Raw genomic sequence first — 15,834 nt, 5'->3', positions numbered from 1 at the left:
GCCGTCAGCCAATCAGCGCGTGGGATTCACCACATGCGCCCGCCCCATTGCATGCGACAGCCAATCAGAGCGAAGACGCGACGGCTGTTCTGTCAGTTAGCTCGCCTCCCCTCATCAACAACTACAAACCATCAGTGTAGTGTTAATTTACCGACAACAGCAGAAAGTTAGGACAACAAACATTTAGTTCTATGTTTTTTCAGACTTTAACTTTATAAAACTAAATGTAAAACCAGTTTTTAATGATTTAAAGGCCGACAATACAAAGTATTTACATGGAGGAAAGCCCGTACACAGAACAGCGCACAGTGACCACGTGTTTTCAGAGAAAGAGAAAGTAAGCCAAGCTCTATCTGAAACCAAAACTTATCTATTCACAAAGACCCGTTCATCATGATCATACTGTCCAAAACAAGTAGAAAATGTTTTAAATTAATTTAATAATTTAAAAGAAATACAAAATACTGCGTATTATTGTACAATAAAACTTTATTTATCAGCAGGATATGGTCAAAATAAAAAACAGCAAGAAGCACTTTATCACTTTTAGGTTTATGATTGAACCCAATATGATAAAAATAATAATAATAATAATAACAATGATGATGATATAAATGTTTTTATAGAATCATTCAACTGGATTTATTTGATAAGACTGAGATGTCTGAAGATGATTAATGAGACAGAAAAGTTTGGAGATGTTTTCCTCTAAATCAAGCCTTTTAATAATATTCTTTTCATTTACGATTATTTACAGTGGGTACAGTATTTTATTCAGACACATGGGAGGATAATACAGCTGTTAATCAACAACACTGAAATAAACCAAGTAGGCTATCCAAGAAGTGCAGTTTGCAAAGCAGCTGCTAATATTCTTATTAATGCAGAGACATTAGTAATGACAGTGAATGTTTTTCACACCTGCAGATGTCGGCTGTGGCTCCGACTTTTTTGCAGCACCAGGTATTTGGGACCTGGGTTACATGTGCAGATCAGTTTCTTCACTTCAGTCCTTCAGTGCAGCATCAGCTCATGTGTCTAGATTGTGAGTCTAAATGGCAACAATCAAGTCGTTCATGTAAAGATAAATACACAAATGCAAGATAAAACAAAAATGCTTAAACATTTTAAAATCAAAATGCTTGTTTGTTTCGTTTCGTTTTGCAGAAAAAGCCTCCGTGCACCAGTGAGCGTGTGTGTGTGGGCATCGCTGCAGCCGTGCCGTGTGTGAAGTTAACTCCAGTTCACCACAGTCATAGTGAATCTGTGTCACTGGTGGACGTTCTGTTCCAACAGCACAGTGAAGAAACTCCCCGTGAAGCACAACAACAGTCAGGACATCTGCACACAGACCAACCCCCACTCCCCCCCCGAAGACATCGCTGCTCTCTATCTGAGGTTGGGTTTTCAGTTTGTGTTGTTTAAAACCTTTTATCAAACTTTGATCCAAAACATTATTCTGATCCTGGCTGTTTGGTGGATTCAGGAACAAAATGTGATTTAAATTCAATTCAAACTGGTCAAATGAACAACATTTATAATGTAGCATATATTCATTGATTATATCCAGATTTCCATCCCTTGTTTTGTCATCCAGGTTCACGTAATCCATCTTTGTTTTACTCCAGTTGTTCAAGGCACAGTTGGACTGAATCAGTCTGATCCACATAAACTTTTCAACATTACTAAATCTGTATAATGGTCAAATAAACAACATTTATAATGTAGCATATATACATTCATTGGTGTTTGTTTTTCAACTGGGAAAAAAGTAAAGACGGACTAAATTATCCTGGATGGAAAAACAAGGGATTTCAAAATCTGGATAATCTTGATCCACATTCAACCTTTTGAACAAGTGGGCCCTGGAGATTAAAGTGTGGAGTCATTTAGATCATGATGAGGTGTTTCACACAGCTGACCCTGGGTCAGTGTCACAGGCCACTTCAGAAATACACAATACTGAAAGTGTGAGGCGTTTCAAACACAACGTCGCCATATAGGAGGCGACCTTTCCCAAGATTCATTGCGCAGCAGGAATGAAAACAATATGGCCGTCAGAGAGTTGTACAAACGTTGTCTGCAGGAGCTGTGATTGGTTCTTAGTTTCTGTCACATTTTCTTGCTGCAACATTTTTCAAACTTAACGAAAACACTTTCAGCTGCAACTCGAGTTCATTATTGTCTCTATCTGGGGCAGAGAGCGGGCGGCATGTCAGCCCAGAGTCACTCGGTTCATGTTTTTCAAAATAAGACGCCCTGCGGAGGTTTGTTCTGATCAGGGCTCAAATCAGGACACGTTTCATAAGACAGGAAGCAGCAGGAGTGTGTCCACGGATCAGCGCACCACGGAGCGTTCATGGATGAAAATCAGCAGAGTTGCATCTGATTGAATGTTAAAACGGAGCAAATAAAGAAGAAGATGGTGAAGCTGGGAAAAAAGTTCATGATTTATCCACAGTGTGCTGCTGACCTGACCTCACATCCTGTCCGTACGGCAACATCTTCATCTCTGAGGACACGCACTACCACCACCACCAGCATCACAAGGCAACAATAACTTAAAGGAGACATATTCTGTCCCTTTTCCACAAATTAAAATAGTTCCCAGGTGTCTTAAAGACATATCTGTGACATGCTTTGGTCAAAATACCCCAAGGATCAAACATCACAGCTCAAAACAGCTCTGTTCAGAACGGCTGGTTTCAGTGCCTGTCCCTTTAAATGCAAATTAGCGTCTACTTGCCCCGCCCCTTTTACTGAGGGGTGGTTTTATGCAAATTCGAATCCTAATTACGTCACTGGAAGAGAACTGAGGGAACAGCTCGTAAAACCACGTAGATTTCAACCTCAGGAGCCTGAAAATTATAGATTTTTTTTGTCAATTCTCACATTTTGGAGGCTGGAAGGCAAAACAAACACGCAAATATATGATAAAGAGCCTTCAAGAAGTGATATTTCCCCTTTAAAGAAGCTATGATCACTTTTTTTTCAATAATAACAATGGATGGAGTGAGAATGTGTTGTGCTTGTGTCTTTTTCTTATTTTTTTGGGTTCGGATAAAAGAATAAAGTCTGAAGCTACAGAGGAAATCCCCTAAGTCCTGCAGGAGTTCCCTCAGGAGCAGCCGCAGTGGTCCACCACCATGGACGGGATCTTCCCGTAGATGATCTGCTCCTTGCGGTTGAAGTAGAGCATGTTGATGGGCGACATCTTGGTGGGCGTGCAGCAGGGCCCGGCGCTGCCCCGCGGGTTGGCCTTGTTCACCAGGTGAGCGTGCGGATACTGCTGCAGGTGCATGAACTCGCACTCCCCCGAGCAGTAGTTGGCCCGGTAGCGTTTGGGCGCGATGATCCAGTCCCAGCCGAACTCCTCGAAGTCCACGGTCAGCGGGTAGCGGCAGCAGCGCGTCTCCGAGGACTCCTCGTCGCAGTTGAGGCCGGAGTCGCGGCGGGATCTCTTGGGGCTGTCGAGGATCTTCACCTCGATGAACGGTTGCTGAGGAGGAAAATACAACAACGTCACGTTTCATTCATAAAGCTGAGGTGAAACATCTGGACCCAGTTGTTCAAAAGGATCAAAATTATCCAGATTTTCATCCCTTGTTTTGTCAGGTCATCCATCTTTAGTTTTATCCTGGTTGTTCAAAGCATCAGTCTGATCCAGATACAAACTTTTCAAGATTAAATTAAAATTTCAAATTTTATTTAAATGTCCTAGCCTGACAAGCCAGACTATATCATGAACATGTCTAGTCTGGTAACGACCGGTAGACCTCGGCTCAATCCAGGGGGCGGGATGAAGGCTGTCTTTTAAACTGCCTCTGCACCAATAGGGTAGCGCTACGACCAATCAGAGCAAAGAGCAGGATGACGTCGGTAGATTAAACTTTTCCCATATCCCGTCGGCAAAACACCAAATACATCCTTCTTTGAAATGACTGACTTCAGTGCAGTTTCTTGCTCAACTTTTAAAGGTGTACAGAAATGGCCGTTTGTCCTGTTTGTCGCGCCGAGTTGTCACGAGCTGCAACCCGAGTTTACCCGAGTAAGGAAAACGAATTTGATTGGTCGTTATCGAGCGGGCGGGATATTCAAAGCTGGGGGGCGAGACCGAGCTCCGTGTGTGTGTGTGTGTGTCTCAGACGTTTGAATGATGGATTACGGATCCAATATCAGTGGCTGGTGAATCGTGTACAGGCTGACGTATAATCCGTGCGCCTGCATTATCCAATGCGAAAAAAAAAAAACACACTTTCATCCCGGATTTACTCAAAAATAGAATTTTGCACAAAGTTTGGGCTACATCGTCTGAAAGATGAGTTATCACATTAATTTTATGATTGAGTGGGCTCAAATTCAGTTCTCTTTTCTGTACACCTTTAAAGAAAATGACAAGTTTAATTCTTTCAAAGTTGATGCCAACGCCAATTCAAACGATTCTGCAAGTATGTCGTCATTAAGCCCGCCCAACGACTCTCTAAACAGATAGAGCGCTGTGATTGGTGAACACAAACGGTGTTGGAGACTCAAAAAGTTCCTATGGCTCGTTTCTAGACCTGCGGAGCAAATAGATTTGATTTCTAGGCTACCAAACCGCTGGGATCTGAATAATCCTGATGTTTTGGATCAAAGTTTTCCTGATCCGACTAAAAGTTTTGAGCAACACAAACCAGATTATAAAACCAAGACTGGATCACGTGATCTGATCCGATCTCAGAATCTGTTTTAAGTTTTGAAACGACACGTTTTCCAGATTTGATCGGATCCATTATCAGGTAACTTTTGAACATCTGGGCCGTGGTGACGTCGCTGCGGCTCCAGATGTTGCAGCTGCTGCCCTGCGACTCACCAGCCCCTCCTCGCCGGGCTCTGCCGAGGTGATGGCCAGGTCTTCTCCTCTGGAGTCGAAGGCGTTGATCTCGACGCTGTAGTTGGTCTCCGGCTGACGCAGCCAGACCTGCAGCAGCGACTTGATGTCCACGCTCTGCCAGGAGCTGGCCCCGGCGTCCGTGTCGATCTTCAGGGAGCGGACTCGGACCCGCGTGTTGTTCCCCTCCCTGCCGGGTTTGAGGTGGGAGATCTGCAGGAAGACGGTGGTGACGGCGTCGGCCGGACGCAGGTGCACCCACAGCTTGGCGCTCAGGATGTTTTTGGGCTGGATCTTTGGACTGAGGCTGAAGAGGCAGCAGGAGAACAACTCGTCCTGGGCGATCGGATTGGCTGGAGGAAACCAATCAGATCACAGCATGATGACCTCATCACATAAGAGCAGCTTTAAAACTTTGTTTCTCTACAACAACATGAACACCAATGTGTCTCCATATGGATGTAATTATATGATTTAATTATGAGACATAGATTTCACCATGAAACTTGCACCAAGTTTATCACTTACATTAAGACAAATATTTTTTGTATATGTTTAAATATGCAAATGAGGCGATATCTAATGAAATATGCGCTAATTTGCATATATTTCCAGAACAGAAATCTGAACAATGGATGAAGCTACTTTCAAAATTCTTATTTTGTTGACATATTAGAGTCAGAAGTTTTTACAGAGGAGGATTTTGGATATCTCTTTTTATCACTCTGTAAATGAGAAAATACTGTCACCAGCCCTAAAAACAATTCTCCATGTTTTTAGGAATACAATGTTGTATAAATGAGGCTGTGAATGATACATCAACAATCCCCTCTGTAAAAACCTTTAGAATATAGAAAGGGATCAAAGTGGAAGGTTTGGTGTCTGTAAGTGCTGCTGAAGTGGAGATTTCTAGCTCAGAGTCTGAGTCTGAAAAACTCACTTTAAAGACTTGTACTACTGTAAAATTCAAAAGGAAATGACGATTTTTGGAGCCTATAACATGAAAGATCATTGGGCCTCATTCACCAATATCTTCTTAAAGCAGATAACAGCGGCACGGCCGTTTCGGCTAATGCTGTGTTCAAGGCAGGCTTTTGAAACCGTAAGTTACAGCTTCAAGTCACAACTACGACTTGGTAGCGTTCCAGGTAACCCGTAGCTCGTGTTTTTACCGTCCTGTTGTCTGTGAAAGTTCCCTATAACGGCCACTCGTAACTTCCGACCCGTGAACTCGTACCAGATCGAACTGGTATGACTTCACAGGAAGGAAAAACACAAAGTACGAGTTTCCTTGAACGCACCATGAGTTAGCAGCCCCCGCCCTTGTCAGGCATCAATTGGTCCTCGTGCTACGTCACCACATTCACGCGCATCCCTTGGCTGCACACACAGCCCTTCATGCCGTTCTCTCCCCTCATTGGATAACACTTGTATCCCACAAGGAAAATTTTCTCCTCGGGTTACAGCAGAGCAGAGTGACGGAGAGACTCGTGTTTAGGCTGAAATACTTCATGTAAGTGATTGCTGACGGAAAATAGGACTATTTAGGACTTATATTAACAAAAACATTCCACTGATATCTGCTTTAAGAACCTTCTTAGATTCTTTCTTAAGTTGTTCTTAAGAAGTTCCTTAAGAAAACCCTACGTCAGATTCATCAACGCGTTCGTAAGCCTCAGAATTGTTCGCAGCTGTGTTCCTACTTGATGAATGCCAGCTCCTCTTAAGTTGAGGGCGTGTGCCAGGTGAGTCTAATTAACATAGGATTAGCATAGGTAACTGCCCCATCAATGCCCGTAAAAGGGCATGAGACTGCAGGGCCGTGTGCACACAGCACCCACAGGCACTGAGCAGAGAAGATGAAGTGAGAAAGAAAGTTGAAATGCTCAAATGAAAATCTGGGAGGGAGCACCAGACTCCAAACATAAAAAGAACTAAAGTAGTGAAGTGGCGCTACTGTGGCAGGAATTAAACAAAGAAACAAACAAAAGGCTTATATTTAGTTTATATTTTTATATTTATATTTAGGCTATATTTAGTTGCGTCAGCAGTGGATGCAGCTCTTCGGTTGTTATCAGAGAGACCACACTCTCACGTGTGCCATCATAAATATCATCATATTATCACATATGAAAAAAAAAACAGTTGTGTGTAGTGTGAACACTTACAGTAAGTGCACTGTTGCAGCCCGCAATTAGGAAAAAAATAAATCATATCGGCAGCTGTATGCCCCCCCCCTCCCCCAAAAAAAGATATGATATGAATTTAGTGTCTGTAATGTTTTTTAAGAGACTGCAATGATTTGTCAATTATTATTATTAATATATATGATTATTAAAAACATCATAAAAGATAAGAAAATAATTCTTATTCAAATCATATAATATCATACAACTGCAGAACAAAAGAAAACGCTATAATCGGTTATTTTTGCAGAAGTCTCAGCACCTAAAAGTGCGTAAGTATACTCCTGACTGTTCTTAGATTTTGTTCTTAGTTAAGAACAAATTCTGGATAAGAAAACATTCATGAATGCCACAATCTTCGTAAAAGGTAGGACTTAAGAACAAATTTGTTCTTAAGAACGGTTCGTGAATGAGGCCCATTGTTCAGAAGAGAGAGACAGAGCTACCTGACAGACGAAAGAGACTAAATTAAGGAAAATAAAAACCTTATTTTGGGTTTTCTACAATTTCTTTCCTCTATTCTGAAAGAAGACATGATAAAGAAGCAAAACAGCCCAAAATCTCAAAATTGATCCGTGCATTTTCGCCTTTCGTGTCTCGCTTTAATATTTAAATAACCCGAGATGACAACGATAATCTAAAGAGATTATATTTTGTGTTTAGCAGGATACAAACGAGCTGCCTGTCCGTGACTGTTTGGCGAAAAAAAAACTTTACGCACAAACTTTACGCACGGATTTCGCTTTTTACGCACAAAAAAAAAAAACATAAAAAGAAGCTTTGCTTTGGTTTGGTTTGGTTTAGTTACGCATGGTGGCCATGGTGATGATGGTCTCCGTGGTCGCGTGGTCCTCGTCCTCCACGCGCGGGTCGTACTGGTCCAGCAGCTGCGTCAGAGGCGGCGCTTTGGGCAGCAGCTGGCGGATCATGTCTCGGCTGATGTTGGGCGCCTGCTCCAGCCGCAGGATGCTGAGGATCTGGGACCTGATGTTGTGGAGCCGCATCTGCTTGCTGTGCTCCCGGAAGTCGCAGGCCGAGCACTGCTCTCCGCTGTCGGCCGCCGCCTGCAGCAGCTTGGGGCTCTGCTTACTGGGCTCCATGGACGAAGCTGCAGCTGCGGAGAGGACGACGGCCACAAGGAACCAGAGGAGCATCCTGGGCAGACGGAGAGAGAGGCCGGAGCGGTGACGCCGGCTGATATGAGTCTGGCCCTTCTGTCCTTCTCCGCTTTATGATTGGCTCCCGGGAGGAACCGTTTCCTTTTTTTCTTTTTTTTTAATCAGATGGGACATTTAAAGAGGTAGCAAAACTTTATGGTCAATATCCAGATGATTCAGTTCAGGATCTCCACTTCAGATGAGATCAGATCTGAAAATGCTTTTTATTTGAACAATTAAAAACTGGAGTCACTAAATAAAGTTGCTTTAGCTGCAGGATAAAATCAGCTCAGATAAAATAAATAAATAAATAAAAAAAACACAGACCATCATCGCCCTGCCCTGCGAGCTGTGTAAACTCCCACCCTCTGCAGGGACCCTGAAGGCACCGTCACCTGCTGACCTCAGGCCTTGTATCTAGTAAACAGACATGACCCACTTTCTACTTCTGTTTTCACCTGTAGCTCTAAAACTTTGGTGTTTTTTATTAGTTCTTTACTTTTTATTGATCTATTTCAATAAAATGAACTCAAAATAAAAATTAAACTGAACTGATTCAACTCAAAACAGACGGTAAAATAAAACTTCTGGGTCACATTATGGATCTGGAAAACATGCACAAAGCTCAAATATGGATTTAAATAAAGTTTATTCAACTATCCAATGAATTAAAATAGAGATCAATGACTTATAACTGTAAATGACAGGTCAGGGGACACAGGGATGTTGTTATGGGATGGGTGGGACGGATCGATGTGCTCCTCCTCCACTCTGCAGGAGGAGGAGGAAACTTTAAATCAACCTGCTCTCCGTCCACACCGGCCTTTACATGTGACAGTGGGTGGGTGGATTTCCTCCCCTGTAAGAGGCCGTACCTGGTTATTACAGACTGGTTTAACTGTTGTTGGTTCAACAGAAGCTCACAGGTGGTTATTTAGGGGGAAACACTCTTCTTCTAACCGCCACTTGGAAGCTGCCATGAGACTGAGAGAGGCTCTGTGAGATGGGATGTAACCAGTCCAGGAGCTCGGAGGAGGAGGAGGAGGCCGAGCGAGGAGGTGAAAGCACGGTCTTCCTGCAGGAGGAGGTGGAGGAGGAGATGGCATCCGACTGCTCCTCGCCGCTCCCTCCTCCTCCTCCTCCTCCTCCTCCTCCTCCTCCTCCTCCAGTTGGGACACGAGTTCTGGATTTTGCCCACAAGATGTCGGAGGATGTGTTGGCTCAGGCGCTGCAGCTCTGCTGGCAGGTGGAGGCTCGGCACAAGGACCTGCCGTTTATTGACGACGAGAGCGACTATCTCGTATGACAGAGAGATAAAACTGGAGACGTCATCAGTACAAACATCAACACATGTCTGAGCTTTTTCTGTCTCGGCTTCAGGAGGAAATCAAGCTTTCCTTTCCAACAGCATAACTCTCAGGTCTGGTGTCTCCTCCTCTGTGTCTCTAACCCTCCTCTCCTCCATGTGCATTTGTTTTTTTCAACGAAGCCGGTGAGAAATCAATCCATGGAGCGGTGGATAACGTTACACTCCAAAAACTCTAAATCTTTCCAAGAATATTTGTCTTGTTTCTTGTCAAAATGTCTCATTTCTAGTCAAAACTAAACGTTTCCCACTTACAATAAGACTCATCACCTAAAAATGAACTTCTTTTTAGATCATTTTCATTTGTTTCAAACAAATTTTCACTTGAAATAAGTAGAACAATCTGCCAGTGAAAGCAAGTTTTTTTGTGCTTGTAATAAGGAAGAAAAAGTGTCAAAAACAAGCTACTTTTTATGTGATGAGTCTTATTTTAAGTAGAAGTAGATTTGTTTTGACTAGAAATGACATTTTGACTAGAAATAAGACAAATATTCTTAGTAAGAGTAAGAGTTTTTGCAGTGTATTTATTATCTAGCATGTTACCATGTGTATATCTGTGTAGTCTTATCTATCATAAACAAGAGATTACGGGTTACGGGGCGCGTTGCGTTTGTGTGGCGGTGCCGCAGAGACGAGAGCTGGGACACCGGGTTGGAGGCTCTGATCTTACAAGGTTGGAAATCCTGCAGAGTTCCTCTTTAAAGCCCTAACACTTCCCTACGGATTATTTCTCTCCTACATCTGGACAACTGGACTAATCAAGTGAAAACCTGCAGATTGGTTGGTTTGAGGAGGAGGAAGACGGAGCCTGAGGCCTCGGAGACGAGTCACGTTGCACAGTGTCTCCTTCATTTACTGTGGGACGTGGTCGTGTGTCACGCACCTGTTGGACAGGACGACCTTGTCACTCGACGTGTTTACCAACCGCGCAGGCAGCGTTTCTGTGGACATGACAACAGAGGCAGACTGAGGGCGGCTCAGGGTTAAGTCAATGTTTCCCTGCTCGGCCTTTCATGTCTGACTTTGGCAGCAGAACAGAAAAAAAAAGACGACACAGAGAAACACACAAAATCATGTTGCAATGAAAACGACTAAAACTGCATTTAAATAAAGTTCATTTTGACTTTTAACATCTGTTTGAACTGTAAAATCATTTGTTACCTCGTTGTTTGCAGGAAGCCTCTGTTAAACCCACAGAGGCTCCATGGTAAAAACTATTCACCTGCACATTCCTGTTCCTTTCAGGTGAGTCATTCACCTGCACCAGGAGGCGGAGCTACACCTGTCACCTGAAATGACCTGCAGCTCCAGACTGCAGCGAGGAGGAGGAGGAGGAGGAGGAGGAGGAGGAGGAGGAGGAGGAGGAGGAGGAGCTCTAAAGATGTTCTGTAGTTACATAACAAACAAACATTATAATTATGATTACATAACTGAATTGTTATTTGTTAAATAATTTATGATCTGTTGCTACATTTACTCAAGAATCAACATCTTTACTCAAACTCAAGATAAAAGGAGAAGCTCAGATTAGACTTGAGATTTTTAAAAAAGACTGAAACATTATTTCTGTTTATGTTTTAAGTAGATTTTATTTGTTTCAAGATCAGAAATACAGCAGCAACAGAGCAGGAGTGTTGGGTATGTGCAGCACAGTTCATCCCAGTGCAGAAGACGAGAGCAGCGGCAGGCAGCGTCTCAGTGTGTCTGGTGCCTGGAAGACAAGACAGAGGGAGGTAACACTTTACAATAAGTACACAGAGTTAGAGTAGTTACTGAGGAACTAAGGTACAAGATTAGAGTAGTTACTCATTGTGATATCTCACTTTACTTTAGGGTCCAAAAAGAGTAACTAATGATTAAGTAATGGTTAGTAACAGTAATTTGATTAGGATTTACTGAAGAATTGACCATTAACTAATAGTTAGTTCCTCATTAGTTCCTCAGTAACTAATTTTCTGTACCTTATTTACTTTTAATTTATTTCTCACCTTCCTACCAGTTTCCACGCCCGTGGCCGCGACCACGCCCTTGCCCGTGGCCGCGCTTATGTTTGTGTCTGCGTCCATGTTTTCCATGGCCGCCGCCGCGCTCGTCATCACTGCCGCTCTCTCCACTGCCGCTGCCGCTGCCGCTGCCATGGCGACGATGGCGAGGGCTGTGGTCACGACTGGGGCTCCCATCGCCGCTCCCATGGCGACGGCGAGGGCTCCCATCGCCGCTCCCATGGCGACGGCGAGGGCTGTGGTCATGTTCGCGGTCTCCATGGTGATCGGGGCTGCGCTCGTCCCGGCGGTGGCGGTCATCGTGGTCACGGTCGCGGTCACGTCTCCTGTCACCATCTTCACGATCTTCTCCGTGCCGATCTCCTCCATGCCGATCTCCATGGCGATCTCCTCCATGGCGATCTTCATCCCGATCTCCATGGCGATCTCCTCCATGGCGATCTCCTCCATGTGAGCCCTGGTCGCCCGGCGCGGGGCCGAGGTCGTAGCCCGACGGGTGGCTGTCTGTGGAGAGACGAGCACAGAGGTGAATGTAGAGGAAACACATCTGCAACATCTGGAGAGACGGTTGTCGTTGGCATGGCGATGATGATACGATGTCTCACCTGAGCTGCTGCTGAACATTTCCTGTCTGTGATCTCCTTATGATGCACTATAATTAAATAAAAGAAGAGGAGGAAGAAGAGCAGGGAGGGGCCGTTCAACCAGTTTGACTGAACAGAAACAACATTTAAAGACTCAACAAAGAACAATGTCGACATTTTTACAAACCAACAAGTCAGTTTTGTTTTATTTTTTTGTATTTTTTTTAAGCATTTTTATATTTCCAAGTTGTAGCCTAAACAATTTAAAACTTTTTCAACCATAAAATCAATCCTTTCTGTTTAATTTCCCATAATTTAACAGCACAAAAAACAAAAACAACAGACAACTTTAATAGATAAAGTATAACGTAGAATAAATAAATAAATTGCAGAGGAATACAGTGGAATCAAGCATCAATAAATAGAATGAATAAATAGATAGGTTATTAATATTGACCAGTAAGATATACCATACATGATAAAATGGAATAAAATCATTATAAAGAATTTAAGAGACGAATAGCGACACTGAATTAAAATACTGTCGTCGTCCTCCATGAAAACTTTTCTAACAACAGAAGATAAATCTACTTACATGATGTGAGGAGCAGTCAGCAGCTTCTGTCGGTGCAGAGGAGACGATGACACTGTAATTAATAAACTCAACAGCTGCATTCTTGTGTCAGCACGTCAGTGAGCAGGAGGCGTCCACCTTTATTTGTCATTCAAATTAAAGAGGAGCACTTCATTTATGTTGCCTCCTTTTTTATTGTTGTCGTGTTAACAAAAAGAAGAAGAAAACTAAAAGGATGAATGTGAGGTGTAAAAACTGACTGAAAGAAACAGACATCTCTATTATTAGTAACTTCTGAATGAATCAAAGACTGAGAGCTGCTCTGGATTAATTCAGATAGATAGATAGATAGATAGATAGATAGATAGATAGATAGATAGATAGATAGATAGATAGATAGATAGATAGATAGATAGATAGATAGATAGATAGATAGATAGATAGATAGATAGATAGATAGATAGATAGATAATTTATTAGTACAGACTCTGGGTCCAGTTAAAAATACAACAATAACAACAACATACGGGGTAGCCTAGCAGCCCCTTATTAAGAGACACTTCTACCAGTGTTTCCAGAGCAGTGACGTGTAACGTGTGGCACTAAATGCAACGTTTGTCAGTTCCATCACAATCTGATTTTCTGAGTTGTTTAGGCGACAAATGAACTTATACATGATATTTCTTAAGACAGACTGGAGAGTGTTGACTCGAGCATTCACAAACATTTCAGTGGCGCTGGTCCATCTGGGCTGTTTTAACAAGATTCTCAAAGAGTCATTATATGCCACTTGTAGTCTCCGAAAACTCGTTTTTTTGTAATTTGTCCACAGATGTGCAGTGTACAGCGGTGTGCAATAAGCTTTAAACAGAGTCAGCTTCACATCATCAGAACAACAGCCAAATTTCCGTTTTAGCACATTTGCTTGCACATATAACATGCGAGACTGACGCAGAATGTCCTCGTCATCATTATATTTTATGTCATGTTGTTCTCCATACAAAGAACACACATTAAGAAGCTGCTGCAGGCCAGCTGAGCTCGGACTAAAGAGCACACAGTCATCCGCGTACATAAGATGGTTCACCACAGTACTGCCAACCATACAGCCAGTTTTACACATTTTTAACTCTTTTGACATGCTGTTCATGTAGAAATTAAATAAAATGGGTGATAAAATGCTCCCCTGTCTGACTCCATTACTGACATGAAAGGGGGCAGATACACAATTATCCCACTTCACCTGCATTGTTTGGTGAGCATACCAGTAAGACAGGATTCTCACTATGTATTTTGGGACGCCTGCTTCACTCAATTTATTGAATAACTTCCTATGGTTCACGCGGTCAAATGCCTTGGAAGCATCTAAAAAGCACATAAACATGGATGAGTTTTTTCTTTTGTAGTTACTCAACAATTCTTTTAACACATAGATACACATATCTGTACTGTGCTTAGGTTTGAACCCAAATTGATTTTCTGCAGCGGTAATTAATGCATTGACTCTTTCCAGAATAATTTGTTCACCAACTTTAGACAAGACACTCGCAAGAGCAATGGGTCTGTAATTGTCTGAGCTGCATACTTTCCCAGATTTATCCTTGACAACAGGAACCAGCAGCACTGACATCATAGAGTCCGGCAGACAGCCATGGACCATGAAGGCAGTAAAGCATAGTGCAAGCAGAGGAGATATCCTTGAGCTAGCAAATTTGAGATGCTCAGCAGAGATAGAATCCATACCTGTGGATTTATTGACTGATAGGTTTCTGATCACTTGATACACCTCATGGGTCTTGATTGTACTCACACTTTCAACATTATTTACTTGATAGCCTTCAGTTGGAGCACAGTTAAATAGTTTCTTATAATGCTGTTGCCAGAGTGCAGCAATTGCATTAGCACCAGAGACTCCATCTACTGTACATGGTAATGAAGGTCTGCAATTATTGACACGATTTACCTCTTTCCAGAAAGCTTGGCTGTTTTTATCTAAAAGTTTCTTGGCCATGGAATCGGCCCTCAATGTTTGCTCATTTTTACTGATGTAACGTATAGCATATTTATATTTTGCGTTTGTATGCTTCTTGTATTCAAAGATAGGTCCCTGTCTCGGTTTACCAGCCATAGCCCAGGATTTAGTAGCTTCACAGGCTTCTGTATAAAATTCAGCAACATACGTGTTCCACCCAGGTCTAGGTTTACCCTTCTTTTTTGCTTTAAGAAGAGGCTCGCTGGCTTTGAGTAGAGCTGTTACAATATCAATGTACACTGCAGAAATATCCAATTTATGATTAATGTTAGAACAATTAGTATTTTTACAAATCAGTGCCTCTCTTGGCAGATATATATTACTCAACAGTTGATCAGTGTGAGCAAAATAGAAAGCAATGTCTTCCTCTGGAAGAGAGGACCAGTCCACATGATCAGGAATAAAACACATTTTACAGTGTCAGGTATGATGTCCCATCTAATGCTCTTCTTTAGAGGGATGTGATCTGAGGTAGATACATTATATAAAATTTCCATGTTTGTCAGAGAAGTGTGAACAGCTGTTGAGAGACAATGATCCAACCAGGATGTGGTGTGCCATGCCTCACTTATATACGTGTAGCTTTCAGATGGCAACATCTCCCTGCTGGACAGTATTAGATTATTATCTCTACAGAGATGGTTCAGATGGTTAGCAAATACAGATCTACTGTCTAAAATATCAGCATTCATATCCCCAACAATAAAAACACTAGTAAATTGCTCATTTATTAAGAAAGAGCTGATAAACGCCAACTTATTCATATAGTCTTCTTCATTATTCTGGCATTCATATGGGGTATAGACATTTAGAATTACAATTTCCTTGTCAAGCTATGTCAAGTGTATGGCAATGCACCAGTCATTCACTACTGAGTCCAGTTTCTTGTTCCACAGGATTGCCACACCTCCTGGTATTCTGCCCCTTTTTATACCCAGGCTGAGGTCAGTGGTGGACTCACCCGCGCCATGGAAATTGTCATTAATTGAATTCAGTCCTTTCAGATCCTGCTTAGCTAGAAAAGTTTCCTGTAAGCACAGAATGTCACAGTGCTCCAACAAC

General features: G+C 42.5%; 1 protein-coding gene across 1 annotated transcript; it reads right to left on the bottom strand.

Annotated features, from left to right (window-relative positions):
* Positions 1–2,997: 2,997 nt before the first annotated feature.
* On the bottom strand, positions 2,998–8,281 carry LOC146990512 (growth/differentiation factor 8-like). The gene is made up of 3 exons (XM_085794953.1): positions 7,865–8,281; positions 4,853–5,223; positions 2,998–3,499 (listed from the first exon to the last, which is right to left on the bottom strand). The coding sequence occupies exons 1-3, from the start codon at positions 8,208–8,210 to the stop codon at positions 3,119–3,121; spliced, it is 1,098 nt and encodes a 365-aa protein (XP_085651079.1). The 5' UTR covers positions 8,211–8,281; the 3' UTR covers positions 2,998–3,118.
* Between the last annotated feature and the right edge of the window lie 7,553 nt (positions 8,282–15,834).

This window comes from Trachurus japonicus, chromosome 2 (assembly GCF_045865225.1).
Source record: "Trachurus japonicus isolate A0001 chromosome 2, Traja_1.0".
NCBI lineage: Eukaryota > Metazoa > Chordata > Actinopteri > Carangiformes > Carangidae > Trachurus > Trachurus japonicus.
Note: the sequence above shows the minus strand (reverse complement) of the source record. Positions and strands in the feature narration are given on the sequence as shown.